This window comes from Rhinopithecus roxellana, chromosome 11 (genome assembly GCF_007565055.1).
Source record: "Rhinopithecus roxellana isolate Shanxi Qingling chromosome 11, ASM756505v1, whole genome shotgun sequence".
NCBI lineage: Eukaryota > Metazoa > Chordata > Mammalia > Primates > Cercopithecidae > Rhinopithecus > Rhinopithecus roxellana.
In genome coordinates, this window is record NC_044559.1 from 127,402,152 (window position 1) to 127,419,266 (window position 17,115).

Consider the following 17,115-nt stretch of genomic DNA (forward strand, 5'->3'; position numbering starts at 1 on the left):
AGTACGTAATGTAGATGATAGGTTGATGGGTACAGAAAATCACCATGGCACATGTGTACCTATATAACAAACCTGCACGTTCTGCACATGTAACCTAGGACATAAAATATAACAATAATAATAGAAAAAAGAAAAAAATTTTAACTAGGAATAACAGTATACTGATTCTGGCAAACATTCAGAGGAAACCTTTATGTAAGAGATCCAATTCTTTTTTCCAAAATAAAAATCGTGTCAACAATAGAAAAATAAAATCTAGTCAGTAGTCAAAAAAAATACAATATCTCAAGAAAAAATAGATAACCTGCATTACCCTAAATCTATAAAAGAGTTTTAAGTCATACTTAAAAATCTTCCTACAATGAAAAGTCCAGGCCAAGAATCCTACACTGGTGATTTCTACCAAATATTTTAGAGAAAAATGAGATATAATTCTAAACAAACTCTACCCCTAAAATAAAAGAAAGTACAATATAGTTTGGATGTGTGTCCCCACCAAAATCTCCCATTGAAATATAATCCCCAATGTTGGAAGTAAAGTTTGGTGAGTGGTGAATGCATCATGAGGAATGATTTCTCACAAATAATTTAGCACCATGCCCTTGGTGTTGTCCTCATAATAGTGATTCTCATGAAAATGGGTCATTTAAATGTGCATGGCACCTCCCACCTCTCTCTCTTGCTCCTACTCTGGCCATGTGATGTACAAATTCCTGCTTCACCTTCTGCCATAATTGTAAGCTTCCACAGTCCTCCCCAGAAGCAGAGCCCCATGTTATGCTTCTTGTACAACCTGTAGAAATGTGAGCCAGTGAAACCTATTTTCTCATAAATTACCCAATCTCAGGTATTTCTCTATAGCAGTGCACAAATAGCCTAATACGGAGTACATTTCAACTCATTGTATAATGCTAGCATTACTCTAAATCAAAACCAGATGATATTATTATAAACAAGAGAAATGCCTTATGAACATGTATGCAAAATTCAACCAATTTGTGAAGTAACAATGATAACCTTAAAAAGATGAGTGAATAAACTATGTGCTATAGTTATACAATGGAAATAACTATGTGCTATAATTATACAATGGAATATTACTAAGGACTAAAAGGAGAGGAACTATCAAGCTAGGAAAAGACTTAAATGCATGTTTCCAAAAATGACATTATCCATAAAACAAAATTATGGATAGAGTAAAAAGATCAGTGATGGTTACCAAAAGGTTGAAGAGCAAAGATGTATGTTGATAGCCTGTGTTTTTCCAGTTTTCAGAACTTTTGGCTCATCTTTCTAAACTGAAAAAGAGAGTCATTTCTTCTATTTAAGTTTACTTTCACTTGCTTGAGACATGTTATCACCCTTGAGGGTGTGGCTTTAATGTATGCTGAGGAATACAATTTGTTTCTGAGTGCTGTCAGGGGAGTCAGCCTCTGTATGATTCTTCTGGATATATGTAAACTTAGTATGGTGGTTTTCCCAAATGCTAGTTCTCATGGCAGCATACTGGGCATGTGAGAAAGCCTTAGATTTGCTGCAGAAATGAGAAAGTGGAAGTCTCAGGAAGCCTAAGTCACTTTCCTATCCTCACTTGAGTCAGCAAATTTCGTAATGGGGTATGCAGTGCAACCTCCCAGCTAACAAATGGTGACCGCAGGTTAGAATGTACTGTGGAAGAAGTGGGTAAGAACATGCTTTGTCTTTGTTTTACTTGTAGGAACTCTCTGTTGCCTCAGGTTATCGGCAAGCCTGTGTAATGCCTAGCACCCAGAATTCTCTACTCAGCTCCAGAAAGAAGGATGAAGCTTAGCAAAACTACACTGACACGCTGGACTGAACTGACAAAACTGGCCTGCTGTTTGGATACCTTAACGAGGAGCACAAGCACCAGCCAAGACAAGGGTCTCAGGAAAAGCTCTTAGTGAATTACAAAGAGGATCCCAGAGGAAAGAGAAAACGCGGCAACAGTTCTATGTCCTGAGTGGTCATAAATGGCTCGGCTTCCTTATCAAAACTCTGACCTAAGACTCATAAAAAGCTTATATGACTTTTTCTTCAAAAAAGCAGTCTCCTGTCTTCCTCTCCCCACAAAAACACACTATGTCTGATAGTTGCCATTTACCCAGATAAGTTTAATTAAATATCAACCCCCATTTTCTTTCAGGAATTAATATTTTACTATTACTTTCTTTGATTGATTCAGCAAACTTTATGATATAGTCTGTTTTCCAGGATAAATTATTCATCAATAAGATTCTTCAAAGATATGTATACTTTAATATCAATGAAATTTATGTCTAGTCTCTTAAAGTTAAAAAAAGTCTAGGTTCAAACTATATCAAAAGCGTGCAGAGTCCCAGGTGACAAAAAGTAAATGTGTAACTATTTTCCTTTAGAAACAAAAACATTGAGTTTAAAATTTTTGAGTGAAAAAAGAAAAAAGCAAAAAACACAGAAGGAAAATTTTACAAACCATTTCATCATCTAGAGCCCATTTATCATATGGCATCTGTGAATCTCACACATGGCTAACATATACTGGTTAAAAACTATGAGAGTTTCTGAAGTACAAGATACACTTAGAATCACTTATATCATTAAATTACAAGCACTCATCATATTCTTTAATTTATGCTATAATTGAGAAGGCACACAGTTACAATGATAGTTCAGTTGAATGTAAAATTGATGTCTCATCAATGAAAGCGTAATGAATTCATGAGCAAGGATGTATATTAGGGAATAATAGAAATTAAAAATATTCATTGCTTTCTATACACATGTGGTGCAGTTTTATGTCTACCTTTTTTTGCATCCTTTCATTTATCCATTTGAATGTTTCTTGATCCCCTCATGTCAGTGAGCATATACAATTCATAAAGAAAATAATGTATAAAAAACTTTCACTATTGAAATATTTATTCAAAAACTTGATTGCTAAATATTAATTAGGTATAAATATTTTTATTTTGAAATCAGTATAATATTTAAAAATTAGCTTTAGTATTCAAGTAATAAGTTCAGTATTTTTTGTTTGTTTCAAATATTAGTCTGATTTGATTTATCGTATTAGTCCCTAACAAATTTTTATTTTTTTATTTTTACTTTTTTTGAAATGGAGTCTCATTCTGTCAACCCTGCTGGAGTGCAGTGGCGTGATCTTGGCTCACTGCAACCTCCACCCGCTGGATTCAAGCAACTCTCCTGCCTCAGCCTCTTGAGTAGCTGGGATTACAGGCATGTGCAACCATGCCAAGCTATTTTTTTTTTTTTTTTTTTTTTTTTTTGTATTTTTAGGAGAGACAGGGTTTCACCATGTTGGCCAGGCTGGTCTCGAACTGCTGACCCCAAGTGATCCACCCACCCTCCTCAGCCTCCCAAAGTGCTGGGATTACAGGCATGAGCCATCAGGCTTGGCCTTCTAACAGATTTTTATAGAACAGCAATTTTACTAACAAAGCCAATGAGTTCATATTCAAATTTATCTCACTTAAATAACTAATATCAACAAAAATCTCTCTCTGAATCCTGAAAGCAATAGAGAAGAGTAATGAGTCACTGTGGTAGACCCAAATCTAGTAATCCCTCCTTCTTCCAGAGCACACACAATATAATCTTTTGGAGTGCAAATGTTCCAAATGCATCTGAAGTGAGTTCACTCAAGTTTCCTTCTCAGAAACTTCACAATTACCTAGTTAGCTTCTTCCCCTCACACCCCTTCATGCCTCACAATTGCTATTCTTTAGCAAAAATAATCTCCAGATCTGTGGTCTTGATTCTTTCCCTTCAGTACTTTTTAAAATAAATTTTCCTACCACTTTCTTTCTCTTTCAGAAGTAGTATCATGCATCTATAAATTCTGTTGTTGTTTTCTAACCTCTTTCTTCTCCTCTTCTGGCTAAAAACATACTTAGAAATAAAATAAAATAATGCTTTCCCTTGACTCTGTTATGTCTTGATATTCCATCCAATTGCTCTTCTTTCAAATTATTTCAATGAAAACTCTATACCCTTGCTACTCAGTGCGTGGTCCAAGAACCACCAGCATTAGCATCACCTGAAAATTTATTAAAACTGCACAATCTCAAGTCTGTTAAATCAGAATGTGCATTGTTAACAAGTTCTGTAGCTCATTTATTAAAGTTTGAAAACTTCTGGACCATACTGAAAAAAATATACACATATGTGGCTGCCCATATATGCCAATAATATATTCACCAATAATATATTCACCAATAATAGATAAAACATAGCTTTGCATAGTCAGGTAATTCCATCCCTAATGTCTTCCACTAGCGAGTAAGAAACGGTGGATATTTTTTATTGTTATTACACTTTAAGTTCTAGGGTACATGTACACAACATGCAGGTTTGTTACATATGTAGACATGTGCCATGTTGGTGTGCTGCACCCATTAACTCGTCATTTACATTGGATACTTAATGCTATCCCTCTCCTCTCCCCCACTCGACGACAGGCTCCAGTGTGTAATGTTCCCCACCCTGTGTCCAAGTGTTCTCATTGTTCAATTCCCACCTATAAGTGAGAACACGTGGTGTTTGGTTTTCTTTCCTTGCAATAGTTTGCTCAGAATGATGGTTTCCAGCTTCATCCATGTTCCTACAAAGGACATGAACTAATCTTTTTTATGGCTGCATAGTATTCCGTGGTACATATATGCCACAATTTCTTAATCCAGTTTATCATTGATGGGCATTTGGGTTGGTTCCAAGTCTTTGCTATTGTAAATAGTGCCACAATAAACATATGTGTGCATGTGTCTTTATAGTAGCATGATTTATAATCCTCTGGGTACATAACCAGTAATGGGACTGCTGGATCAAATGGTATTTCTAGTTCTAGATTCTTGAGAAATTGCCACACTGTCTTCCACAATGGCTCAACTAGGTTACAGTCCCACCAACAGTTTAAAAGTGTTCCCATTTCTCCACATCCTCTCCAGCACCTGTTGTTTCCTGACTTTTTAATGATTGCCATTCTAACTGGTGTGAGATAGTATCTCATTGTGGTTTTGATTTTCATTTCTCTGACGACCAGTGATGATGAGTATTTTTTCATGTGTCTGTTGGCTGCATAAATGTCTTCTTTTGAGAAGTGTCTGTTCATATCCTTCTCCCACTTTTTGATGGGGTTGTTTGCTTTTTCTTGTAAAGTTGACTTCTTTGTAGATTCTGGATATTGGCCCTTTGTCAGATGAGTAGATTGCAAAAATTTTCTCCCATTTTGGAGGTTGCCTGTTCACTTTGATCGTAGTTTCTTTTGCTGTGCAGAAGCTCTTTAGTTTAATTAGATCCCATTTGTCAATTTTGGCTTTTGATGCCATTGCTTTTGGTGTTTTAGTCATGAAGTCCTTGCCCATGCCTATGTCCTGAATGGTATTGCCTAGGTTTTCTTCCAGGGTTTTTATGGTTTTAGGTCTAACATTTAAGTCTTTAATCAATCTTGAATTGATTTTTGTATAAGGTGTAAGGAAGGGATCCAGTTTCAGCTTTCTACATATGGCTAGCCAGTTTTCCCAGTATCATTTATTAAATAGGGAATCATTTCCCCACTTTTTGTTTTTGTCAGGTTTGTCAAAGATCAGATGGTTGTAGATGTGTGGTGTTATTTCTGAGGGGTCTGTTCTGTTCCATTGGTCTATATCTGTTTTGGTGCCAGTACCATGCTGTTTTGGTTACTGTAGCCTTGTAGTACAGTTTGAAATCAGGTAGCGTGATGCCTCCAGCTTTGTTCTTTTGGCTTAGGATTGTCTTGGCAATGCAGGCCCTTTTTTGGTTACATCTGAACTTTAAAGTAGTTTTTTTTCCAATTCTGTGAAGAAAGTCATTGGTAGCTTGATGGGGATGGCACTGAATCTACAAATTACCTTGGGCAGTATGGCCATTTTCATGATATTGATTCTTCCTCTCCATGAGCATGAAATGTTCTTCCATTTGTTTCTGTCCTCTTTTATTTTGTTGAGCAATGGTTTGTAGTTCTTCTTGAAGAGGTCCTTCACATCCCTTGTAAGTTGGATTCCTAGGTATCCTAGGTATTTTCTTCTCCTTGAAGCAGTTTTGAATGGGAATTCACTCATGATTTGGTTCTCTGTGTGTCTGTTATTGGTGTATAGGAATGTTTGTGATTTTTGCACATTGATTTTGTATCATGAGATGTTGCTGAGGTTGCTTACATCAACTTAAGGAGATTTTGCACTGAGATGATGGGGTTTTCTAAATATACAATCATGTCGTCTGCAAACAGGGACAATTTGACTTTCTCTTTTCCTAATTGAATACCTTTGATTTCTTTCTCTTGCTTGATTGCCCTAGCCAGAACTTCCAACACTATGTTGAATAGGAGTGGTGAGAGAGGGCATCCCTGTCTTGTGCCAGTCTTCAAAGGGAAAGCTTCCGGTTTTTGCCCATTCAGTATGATATTGGCTATGGGTTTGTCATAAATAGCTCTTATTATTTTGAGATACGTCCCCTCAATACCTAGTTGATTGAGAGTTTTTAACATGAAGGGCTGTTGAATTTTGTCCAAGGTCTTTTCTGCATCTTTTGAGATAATCATATGCTTGTTGTCTTTCATTGTGTTTACATGCTGGATTGCATTTATTGATTTGCATACGTTGAACCAGCCTTGCATCCCAGGGATGAGGCCAACTTGATCGTGGTGGATAAGGTTTTTAATGTGCTGCTAGATACGATTTGCCAGTATTTTATTGAGGATTTTTGCATCAATGTTCATCAGGGACATTGGTCTAAAATTCTCTTTTTTTGTTGTGTCTCTGCCAGGCTTTGGTATCAGGATGATGCTGGCCTCATAAAATGAGTTAGGGAGGATTCCCTCTTTTTCTATTGATTGGAATAGTTTCAGAAGGAATGTAACCAGCTCCTCTTTGTACCTCTGGTAGAATTCAGCTGTGAATCCGTCTGGTCCTGGATGTTTTTGGTTGATAGGTTATTAATTATTGCCTCAATTTCAGAGCCTGTTACTGGTCTATTCTGGGATTCAACTTCTTCCTCATTTAGTCTTGGGAGGGTGTATTTGTCCAGGAATGTACTCATTTATTCTAGATTTTTTAGTTTATTTGCGAGAAGTATTTATAGTATTTTCTGATGGTAGTCTGTATTTCTGTGGGATCAGTGGTGATATCCCCTTTATCATTTTTTATTGCATCTTCTCTCTTTTTTCCTTTATTAGTCTTGCTAGTGGCCTATTTTGCTGTTCTTTTCAAAAAATCAGCTCCCGAAATCATTGATTTTTTGAAGGTTTTTTTTTGTGCCTCTGTCTCCTCAGTTCTGCTCTGATCTTAATTATTTATTGCCTTCTGCTAGCTTTTGAATGTGTTTGCTCTTGCTTCTCTAGTTCTTTTAATTGTGATGTTAGGGTGTCAATTTTAGATCTTTCCTGCTTTCTCTTGTGGGCATTTAGTGCTATAAATTTCCCTATACACACTGCTTTAAATGTGTCCCAGAGTTTCTGATATATTGTGTCTTTGTTCTCATTGGTTTCAAAGAACATCTTTATTTCTGCCTTCATTTGGTTGTTTACCCAGTAGTCATTCAGGAGCAGGTTGTTCAGTTTCCATGTAGCAGTGTGGTTTTGAGTGAGTTTCTTAATCCTGAGTTCTAATTTGATTGCACTGTGGTCTGAAAGACAGTTTGTTGTGATTTCTGTGCTGTTACATTTGCTGAGGAGTGCTTTACTTCCAACTATATGGTCAATTTTGGAATAAGTGTGATGTGATGCTGAGAAGAATGCATATTCTGTTGATCTGGGGTGGAGAGTTCTGTAGATTGGCTCCACTTGGTGCAGAGCTGAGTTCAAGTCCTGGATATTCTTGTAAACCTTCTGTCTCATTGATCTGTACAATTTTGACAGTGGGGTGTTAAAGTCTCCCATTATTATTGCCTGGGAGTCTAAGTCTCTTTGTAGGTCTCTAAGGACTTGCCATATGAATCTGGGTGCTCCTTTATTGGGTGCATATATTTAGGATAGTTAGCTCTTCTTGTTGAATTGATCCCTTTACCATTATATAATGGCCTTCTTTGTCTCTTTTGATCTTTGTTGGTTTAAAGTCTGTTTTATTAGAGAGTAGGAGAGCGACCTCTGCTTTTTTGTTTTGTTTTGTTTTTCATATGCATGGTAGATCTTCCTCTATTCCTTTATTTTGAGCCTATGTGTGTCTCTGCACCTGAGATGGGTCTCCTGAATACAGCACACTGATGGGTCTTGAGTCTTTATCCAATTTGCCAGTCTGTGTCTTTTAATTGGTGCATGTAGCCCATTTACATTTAAGGCTAATATTGTTATGTGTGAATTTGATCCTGTCATTATGATGTTAGCTGGTTATTTTGCTCATTCTTTGAAGCAGTTTCTTCCTAGCATTGATGGTCTTTACAATCTGGCATGTTTTTGCAGTGGCTGGTACCAGTTGTTCATTTCTGAGTTTCGTGCTCCCTTCAGGAGCTCTTGTAAGGCAGGTCTGGTGGTGACAAAATCTCTCAGCATTTGCTCATCTGTAAAGGATTTTATTTCTCTTTCACGTATGAGGCTTAGTTTGGCTGGATATGAAATTCTGGGTTTAAAATTCTTTTCTTTAAGAATGTTGAATATTGGTTCCCACTCTCTTCTAGCTTGTAAAGTTTCTGCCAAGAGATCCACTGTTAGTCTGATGGGCTTCCCTTTTTGGGTAACCCGACATTTCTCTCTGGCTGTCCTTAGCATTTTTTCCTTCATTTCAACCTTGGTGAATCTGACAATTATGTGTCTTGGGGTTGCTCTTCTAAAGGAGTATCTTTGTGGTGTTCTCTGTATTTCCTGAATTTGAATGTTGGCCTGCCTTGCTACATTGTGGAAGTTCTCCTGGATAGTATCCCAAAGTGTGTTTTCCAACTTGGTTCCATTCTTCCCATCACTTTCAGATAAACTAATCAAACGTAGATTTGGTCTTTTCACATAGTCCCATATTTCTTGGAGACTTTGTTCATTTCTTTTTCCTCTTTTTTCTCTAAACTTCTCTTCTTGCTTCATTTCATTCTTCTGTTTGATCAAGTTAGACCTCTCCGATGAGATTTTAAATGATTTGACTATTAGTAACATTATTACAGAATAGCAAAAGTGTGCTAAGCCATGATACCTGAACACACTGGATGAGGACTTATGTTACAGTGGTAGGAATAGAAAAAAAAGTTAACAACACTTATAAGTCAATGTAAGTGATCTCTTTAGACAGATAGTGTTACCCACCCTTTTTTCCACTTGATCATTTTGAATCGGCTACTGAAGCTTGTGCATATGTCACGCAGTTCTCGTGCCACGGTTTTCAGCTCGGGTGGAAAATTTTTGCTGTAATTCTTTTAGTAGTTTTTATACTGGAAGCTCACTATATGTTCTTCACACCTTTCTAACCATACTCTTCCTCTATCTACAGAATTATTTTATCAACCTCCTTTATATACACCTGTTTCTTTTTCCCTCATTTCCTCTCTGTACTTTCTGTCTTCCTCATTCTTTATTCCCTCTTTTACAACTTTCCTCTTATTTCCTGAGGTACCTCAGGTTTTAGAATACCTTGAATTTAAAGTAATAATGCAGTCCCTTTTCTGGCACCATCAATAAATTCTGTTGCTGACACCTGACAAGATATGTAACTTATTACCATTTTAATTCACATTTTTTTATACTGTGCATTTAGTGGGTAATGTTCTTAGGCTATTATAATATATCAGTCCTCAAATCTTTAGATAAACATACTGTCTAATGACTTATAAATAAAAAATGACTCTTACCCTTTAGTTTTCCATTTATTCTTTTGGTTTCTTCTTGATATGTAGCCTCAGGTAAACACGTGTAATTCTGCGCAGCACTTTCAGAAATACTCTGTTCAAAGTTCTATCAATAATGAATTGTAATTTAAAAATAATAATAATAATGAGTGACATCAAGATTTCCTAACTAACATATTTCAAAAAATACTTAGTTTCCTACTTTAAAGGCAATTTGATTTAAGGATAGAAACCTATTGAAAACCAAAGCATTTATATAAAGGACTTCACATATGCTCTCTAAATCAAGCTTATTTTCATCTTCATTTAGCTATTGAAACAGTTACCAAGCATGAAAACCCAAAAAAAAAAAAAAAAACATATCCACAGAAAAAATATTCACTCATGTGCATGTTTCCAGAGGAAATTACCTTCAAAATATCTAACTCTACTTTGTAGTCCCCAAGAAACATGAGAGGGCATTTAAAAAAAAAGACAATCACCTGCTTCTTGCTATATAACATTGACAACATTAAGCATTAAAAATACTCATAATTATAAATTTTTTTTTTCATGCAATGTTGAGTCTGCTTGCATTGTATGCTTTTTTCTTGATTATAGGTCACATGTCTTTCTACTTCTCTTTTTTATTATTATACTTTAAGTTCTAGGGTACATGTGCATAACGTGCAGGTTTGTTACATATGTATACTTGTGCCATGTTGGTGTGCTGCACCCACCAATTAACTTGTCCTTTACATCAGGTATAACTCCCAGTGCAATTCCTCCCCCCTTCCCCCTCCCCATAATAGGCCCCGGTGTGTGATGTTCCCCTTCCCGAGTCCAAGTGATCTTATTGTTCATGGTTAAAATAAGACACTTGAAAGGAAGAGAACCTACAGAGTATGAGACAGAATATTGTAGAAGCTTCTTTATTTAGGTAGACAAGAATTTGAAATAATCAAATATTTTTGAGAAAATTTTTGATTACAGAAGAAATACATGAATGAAACTTAAAAGAAGAAACATATTCTATTATGTTTAAATGAAAGGAAACCAATATTAGATAGAGTATGTAACTTGATCTCAATTAAGACATAATTTCAGAAAAGTATAGCAAGCCCTTCATAAAAATATAAGAATGTTTATTCATAAAGCATTTATTTATTATATGCCAGGAACACATTTGAAAACTTTTCTACACCTTACAATAATGAAAATGATGATGATGATGTTTACCCCACTTTCTGCTTCTTAGTCTTTCCAGGATATTAACAGAAAAATTATAAACAAATGTGATCTGTTGTTTTTATCCGCTCCAAATGTCTTTCACTTATACTTTCACATGTCATCCTATCTCTCATGCTTGTTATGGGAGCTTGACTGGCAGTCTCAAAGAAATCTTTAACTACAGAATTTGACTGCCACTCCCATTCCCATCCTAACTGTAAACTTCTTCAATTTTCTCTAACCTAACACTACCTGTCTTTATATAGAGATCACTTATATTTACTTAAGGGTGTTGTTAACTTTTTTTCTATTTCTACCACTTTAACATAAGTCCTCATCCTGTGTGTTCAGGTCTCACTGCTTAGCACACTTTTGTTATTCAGTAAGAACATTACTAATAGTCAAAGCATTTAAAATCTCATCAGAGAGGTCTAACTTGCTAAATTCCTAGCAAGTTTAGAAAACAGTAGTAGTAGCCTGCTGATACTTAACATACCCTTACACTAGACTAGAAATCCACATGTCTGTTGTTATTTCCCCAATATTTTTCTGACAATACTGCCATCATGTTTTAAAAAAGTACCCTCAATATTTATTACGTCACTGAATACCACTGTCATCATTATCTTACATTTGTATACACATTTTTCAGTTTACAAAATATTTTTACTTTTATTACAACATTGCTCAATTGAAAATAACTAAGAGGTAGATATTAGCACTAATTCAACGAACAAGGCCACTGACATTTGAATACACGAAATAATTTTCTCCAAGGTTACATAACTAGTAAGTAACAGAACCAGAATACTGACTGGTTTTTTGACTTCTACTCATGATTTTTACTACTACAAAGCAGCTACTTCTAACAACCAGTGAGGCCCTTTCCATCTCTTTACATAGCTGTGATCTCAGAATACAGATATTTATGTGGTTGAAAGCATGGCTGCCACAACAGAACTCAAAGAGTTCTATTTGTGAAAATAATGTTTATTCTTTAAAACACTATTCAACCAAATTGTTTTTATTATAGTTTCTCAGGTTTCCTATTTTTCTTGCTCTTCCTTTGCCTAAAATATTCCTTAAGCTCTATGCTGTACAATCCAAATATATTAATACTTTCAAGTCCCAAGCATTATCTTCTCAAGTTCCAAGGTATGCAAAACAAGTTTTACCTTTTTCCTCTGAATCCAGATATACCAGAGAATCATAAATTTGCCTAGAGGTGGACCCCTGAACTGAAATTCCTCAGTTTTTAGACAAATGTAGATTCAGAATCCAAATAAACTCCTAGAATTTCTAAGCCATATTTTTACACTATACTACAGTATCTTCTAAATTTAATCCTGAAAATAAGTGGAATTGCACTATGAAGCAATAATCTACTTAGCAAATAATAACTGTTTAGTATGTTCTGAAAAATATCAGAAATTGCTGAAGGGCAATATGCAGAGGTAAGACAAAAAAGTCAAAGTCTCTAAAGTTTCAACATCAATCAATATTTATATTTAAATAATGAAAACAAAATTACACAATACCTTAGAACTCCAATGTGATTCTGCATATGTTTCTTGTCCTGGTTTTAATGTGAACATATTATCTATAAAATATTAATCATAGATATATTCATGAGAACATTCATTACGATATATTTTAAAAGTGTATACAAATCTATTTTTTTCATGAATCTGTGGTCTTTCTTATTCAACCTGTACATACTTTTTTCAGATTATTCCTGCCACTTTTATGGTCAATCTAATAGAATTGCAAACTAAAATATTTAAAAGCGAACTTTTTATTCATTAGAATTAAAAAAAATAGAAATTTGGCTAACTTGTACAAATTATTTCTTCAAAAAGGCAGTAATGTGTTCTTCTTCCCAGAAACAGTATTTCTTGTGCTTGAAATGTAATGAGATAACTCTAATTATATGTTATCTTTTATTTTTTTCTATTTTTTAGCATTACTTAGTTTGACTCAGCAATCTCTATTAGTTGTTCAAATGAAATTATCAATAAATAAGACTCTTGAGAAATACAAAATTTCATGTTAACAAACTGTCTAACAATTTCAAGTTTCAACATGCATGACAGTATATGTTGTGTATGTGTAATAAATAAGCTTAAAAAACTTTTATTGCATATACATTAAATTTAAAAACTGCTTTAAATATTTTGAGACAGTCTTAAATCAATATCTTCAGAATCACCTTGCGATGCCTTAGAGAAACATTAGAAATCTATATAAAAATAATTGTTTTAAGTAACCTAATGTTTCCATTAAAAAAAATTAAATAAATGCCTACACATTAGTAAACATAGCTTTAATGATCCATAGGTCACAGCTTTCATTTTTATTAAAGTAGATGATTGTGCATAGCGATACTTGAAATATTTTAGTTTTAGTTTCTAATATATCAAAAATCAGCAGATAAAACCAACTTAAATGAAGACTGAAATCTGCATTTGTTTTTATTTTCATGTATTTGTTTTTTGCATAAACAAGCTTTAATTAGTTGTGCAGTTATATAATGGAATTCCATAAAGAACCTAATATAAACAAACGCAGAGCTAGTTCTGCCCATTATGGATGGATTTAACAATACAATGCTGATCAAAGAATGTTACAGAAAATTACACACAATGTACAATTATTTACATATTAGAAGTTGAAAACAAATTCTACACATTATCTATGACCATGCACATATGTTGTGTAATGTTTAAGCATGCACAGAATAATTTTTAAGAAACTAGTTTAAACAATTGTTTACCTCTGAACAATGAAAAGACACTAAAGCCAAATGCTTCAGAATCACACTTTTACCAAAATCATCATGAGGAAATTATTACTTCTCCCATTTATTATTATTATTTATTTATTTATTTATTTATTTTTATTTTTTTGAGACGGAGTCTCACTCTGTTGCCCAGGCTGGAGTGCAGTGGCACCATCTTGGCTCATTGCAAGCTCTGCCTCCCGGGTTCACGCCATTCTTCTGCCTCAGCCTCCTGAGTAGCTGGGACTTACTTCTCCCATTTTTTAAAAATGAAGGGTACCACACACAAACACACATACACATGCACATAGGCACAAACGTGCACACCACAAACACACATACACACACACACACACACACACACACACACACACACACACACACAGAGTAAGCTAACCAGAATAACTGAGTTCCTTAGGATGCTTCAAATGACTACATGCCCATGAGGTAACCAATGCTAAAACACAGTTGGCATGTCAAAAAGTGAAGCTTTCCCTGCAGTGAAGGGTAGAATTTGAATCAATTTTTGAACAGAAAAAATATTAGAGTTTAAAAATTCAGCTTATTGAATCTTTAAGTCATACAGACATTCCCAATACAAAACATTACAGTATCAGGACACAAAAGTAGAAACACCTGAAATTAAAGCTACCTTTTACAAAAACTAAGTAAAATTTGCGTTCTTATAAGTAATCAGTTTTTCAAATGTGGATACCATTATTGACATTACTACCTCAAATATTTCCATAATATTTGAAAAATAAACATTGGGGAGATGAGACTATTAATATATCAACTATTGAAATATTCATTTTAATATACTTGAACTGTAAAATTTACCTGCTCTCAATGTTTGTTTATTCTTCCATTCTAAGCTTTTATTTGGGACAGAGTTTTGTATTTCAATGGCAGGCTAAATGGGTTTGGAAGAAAAATTATTAATAACGAATGTATACTTCACAAAATACGTGGTTAATAAATGATTCAAGATAAAATTACAAAACTCAATACCTCAAAGTCAGAAGGCTTTTCAGGAGACTCTAAAAAAGCAAAAGAGATTTATTATCAGTCATAGGTAAATATGACAAAACCAACCACAAATGAATCCAATGATAGTATCTAAGTCCTCGTGCTCAGCTTTGAGAATGATTCCTTTAGGTTTAGGGCTTTTCTTTTGGTTTGTTTCTTTAGGACACTCACATGACAGAAATACCCTGAAGAAACTAGGAATCTAGGCTTCAACAAACATGCACTTCAGATTTCAAAAGTGAGAATGTGTTGTGCATGCAAAATGTGTTGATATTAATATGCATATGCTGAGGGATGAAAAGAGAAATGACCTTTGATCAGAGGAGCAAATCATGACCCTGAAAAAATAAATATCAAAGCTGAATATAGAATCCTATACCATATATTTAATGAAATACATTGGAATAATTTATATCATTACATTCATCACGTTCTTTAATTTGTCGTACAATTGAGACGGTACACCATTATGATGAGAGTTCAGCAGAATGCAGAACTGGCATCTCATCACTGAATGTGTTACAAATTGATCAGCTTGGATATTTACTTAGGGGATAATACTAAATAAAATATTCATTGTTTTCCATATCCATGCAAGTGTAATCATATGCCTCTAGTTCATCCTCAGAAATTTTCTTGATTCACTCATGCAAAAAATATATACAAAACTCATTAAAATTTTGCTTTCAATGTTGACATTTATTTGAAAATTTATGATAACATAGTTATTACATACAAATAACATTTTGTATGTTTAAATCAGGACAATATTTACTTAAAAAGACAATTTTAGAATTCAAGTAATAAATTCAGTAATTTGTTTCTAAAAATTACTCTGCTTTGTTTATTATGGTAAGTGTCTAATGGATTTTTATAGAACAACAATTTCACCAAAACAATTTGCTTCATTAAAAATAAAGCTAATGCTCTTAGATTCAAATATCTCTCATTTGAATAGCTAATATCAATAAAATATAAACATTTTTTGCCTGATAGTAATAGAGAAAACTAATGAGTCACCATGGTTTACTCCAATTCTAGTAATCCTCCTGCTTCCGGTAGTCTCTGGAGTACCCACAATCTAATCTGCTGGAGTGCAAATATTGTAAATGCATCTGAAGTGAATTCACTCAAATTTCCTTTTCAGAAACTCCAAAGTTGCCTCGCTATCTTCTTTCTTGCCCCATTTCATGCCTCACAATCCCTCTTTCTTAGCCAAAATTTCTTAGTCCACATCTGTGGTCTTGATTATTCCCATTCAACATCTTTTAAAATCAATTTTCCCAAAACTTTCTTTCTCTTTGATTAGGGTAGTATCTGACATCTGAAATTACTATTTCTTTACCTCTTTTTTCCCCTATGGCCAGAAACATACTCAGAAATAAAAGCAATATAACGCTTTCCTTTGACCCTGTTATGTCTTGACCTTCTATCCAACTGCCCTTCTTCCAGATTTTTCCAAAGGAAAAGCTGTTCCCTTGCTACTTAAGAGTGAGGTCCAAGGACCACCAGCAACAGGATCACTTGAGAACTTATTAAAAATGCCAGAATCCAAAGTCTGCTGAATCACCGCGTACATTGTTAACAAGGTATTCAGCTGATTTTCTAAAGTGTGAAAACTTCTGATCTATACTGAGTATATATGAGAAATTATATACACGCATGGCTGTGCCAATATACTTATATTCACATATTGCTGATAAAACACAACTCTCCATGGTCAGGTGCTTCTATCCCTAATGCCTTCCCTCCAGTAAGAAAGACAAGAGTGACAACATGTTTGCTGTAACTCTCTGGTAGATTTTGGTAATGGAAGGTCACTTTATATTCTTCCCAGCTTTCTAACCATGCTCTATCTTTCTTTCAAGAATTATTTTATTTTACCATTCTCCATTATGTAAACTTGCTTCTTGTTCCTTCATATACTCCCTGTACTCTCTGTCTTCCTCAGTCTTCATTCCCTCTTTTACTCCTTTCCTCAGGTCTTAGAGTAAACTGAATTTAAACTAATGATTCAGCTCTTTTGTTGGTACTCTCAGTATAATCTGTTGCCAACACCTGAGATGACATATAACTTTCACTCCTTTTGTTCTTCCATGCTACGCATTTAAAAAATAATTTTCTTTGGTTGTCAGAGCATACCAGTCCTCACGCTTTGAGACAAACATTTGGTCAAAAGATGTTTTAAATAAAAAATGGTTCTTACCTTCTATTTTGCCATATATTGTCTTTATTTCTTTTTGATCTGTAGCCTCAGGTAAACACACATAATTCTGTGTATCATTCACAGAGATAATCTG

At 34.5% G+C, this 17,115-nt stretch overlaps 2 protein-coding genes across 2 annotated transcripts in view; both read right to left on the reverse strand.

Annotated features, from left to right (window-relative positions):
* LOC104659358 (ankyrin repeat domain-containing protein 30A-like) overlaps nt 1-17,108 on the reverse strand; it is a 51,792-nt gene extending 34,684 nt beyond the window's left edge. Inside the window, exons 1-3 of the mRNA XM_030940050.1 lie at nt 17,022-17,108; nt 14,798-14,826; nt 14,627-14,699 (exon numbers count right to left, since the gene is read on the reverse strand). The gene's annotated coding sequence lies outside the window, so the exon portion shown is untranslated. The remainder of the gene's footprint in view (nt 1-14,626; nt 14,700-14,797; nt 14,827-17,021) is intronic.
* LOC115900326 (ankyrin repeat domain-containing protein 30B-like) overlaps nt 14,771-17,115 on the reverse strand; it is a 37,565-nt gene continuing 35,220 nt past the window's right edge. The window contains exons 15-16 of the mRNA XM_030940176.1: nt 17,022-17,112; nt 14,771-14,826 (exon numbers count right to left, since the gene is read on the reverse strand). Coding sequence (XP_030796036.1) covers nt 14,771-14,826; nt 17,022-17,112 — 147 coding nt within the window. The remainder of the gene's footprint in view (nt 14,827-17,021; nt 17,113-17,115) is intronic.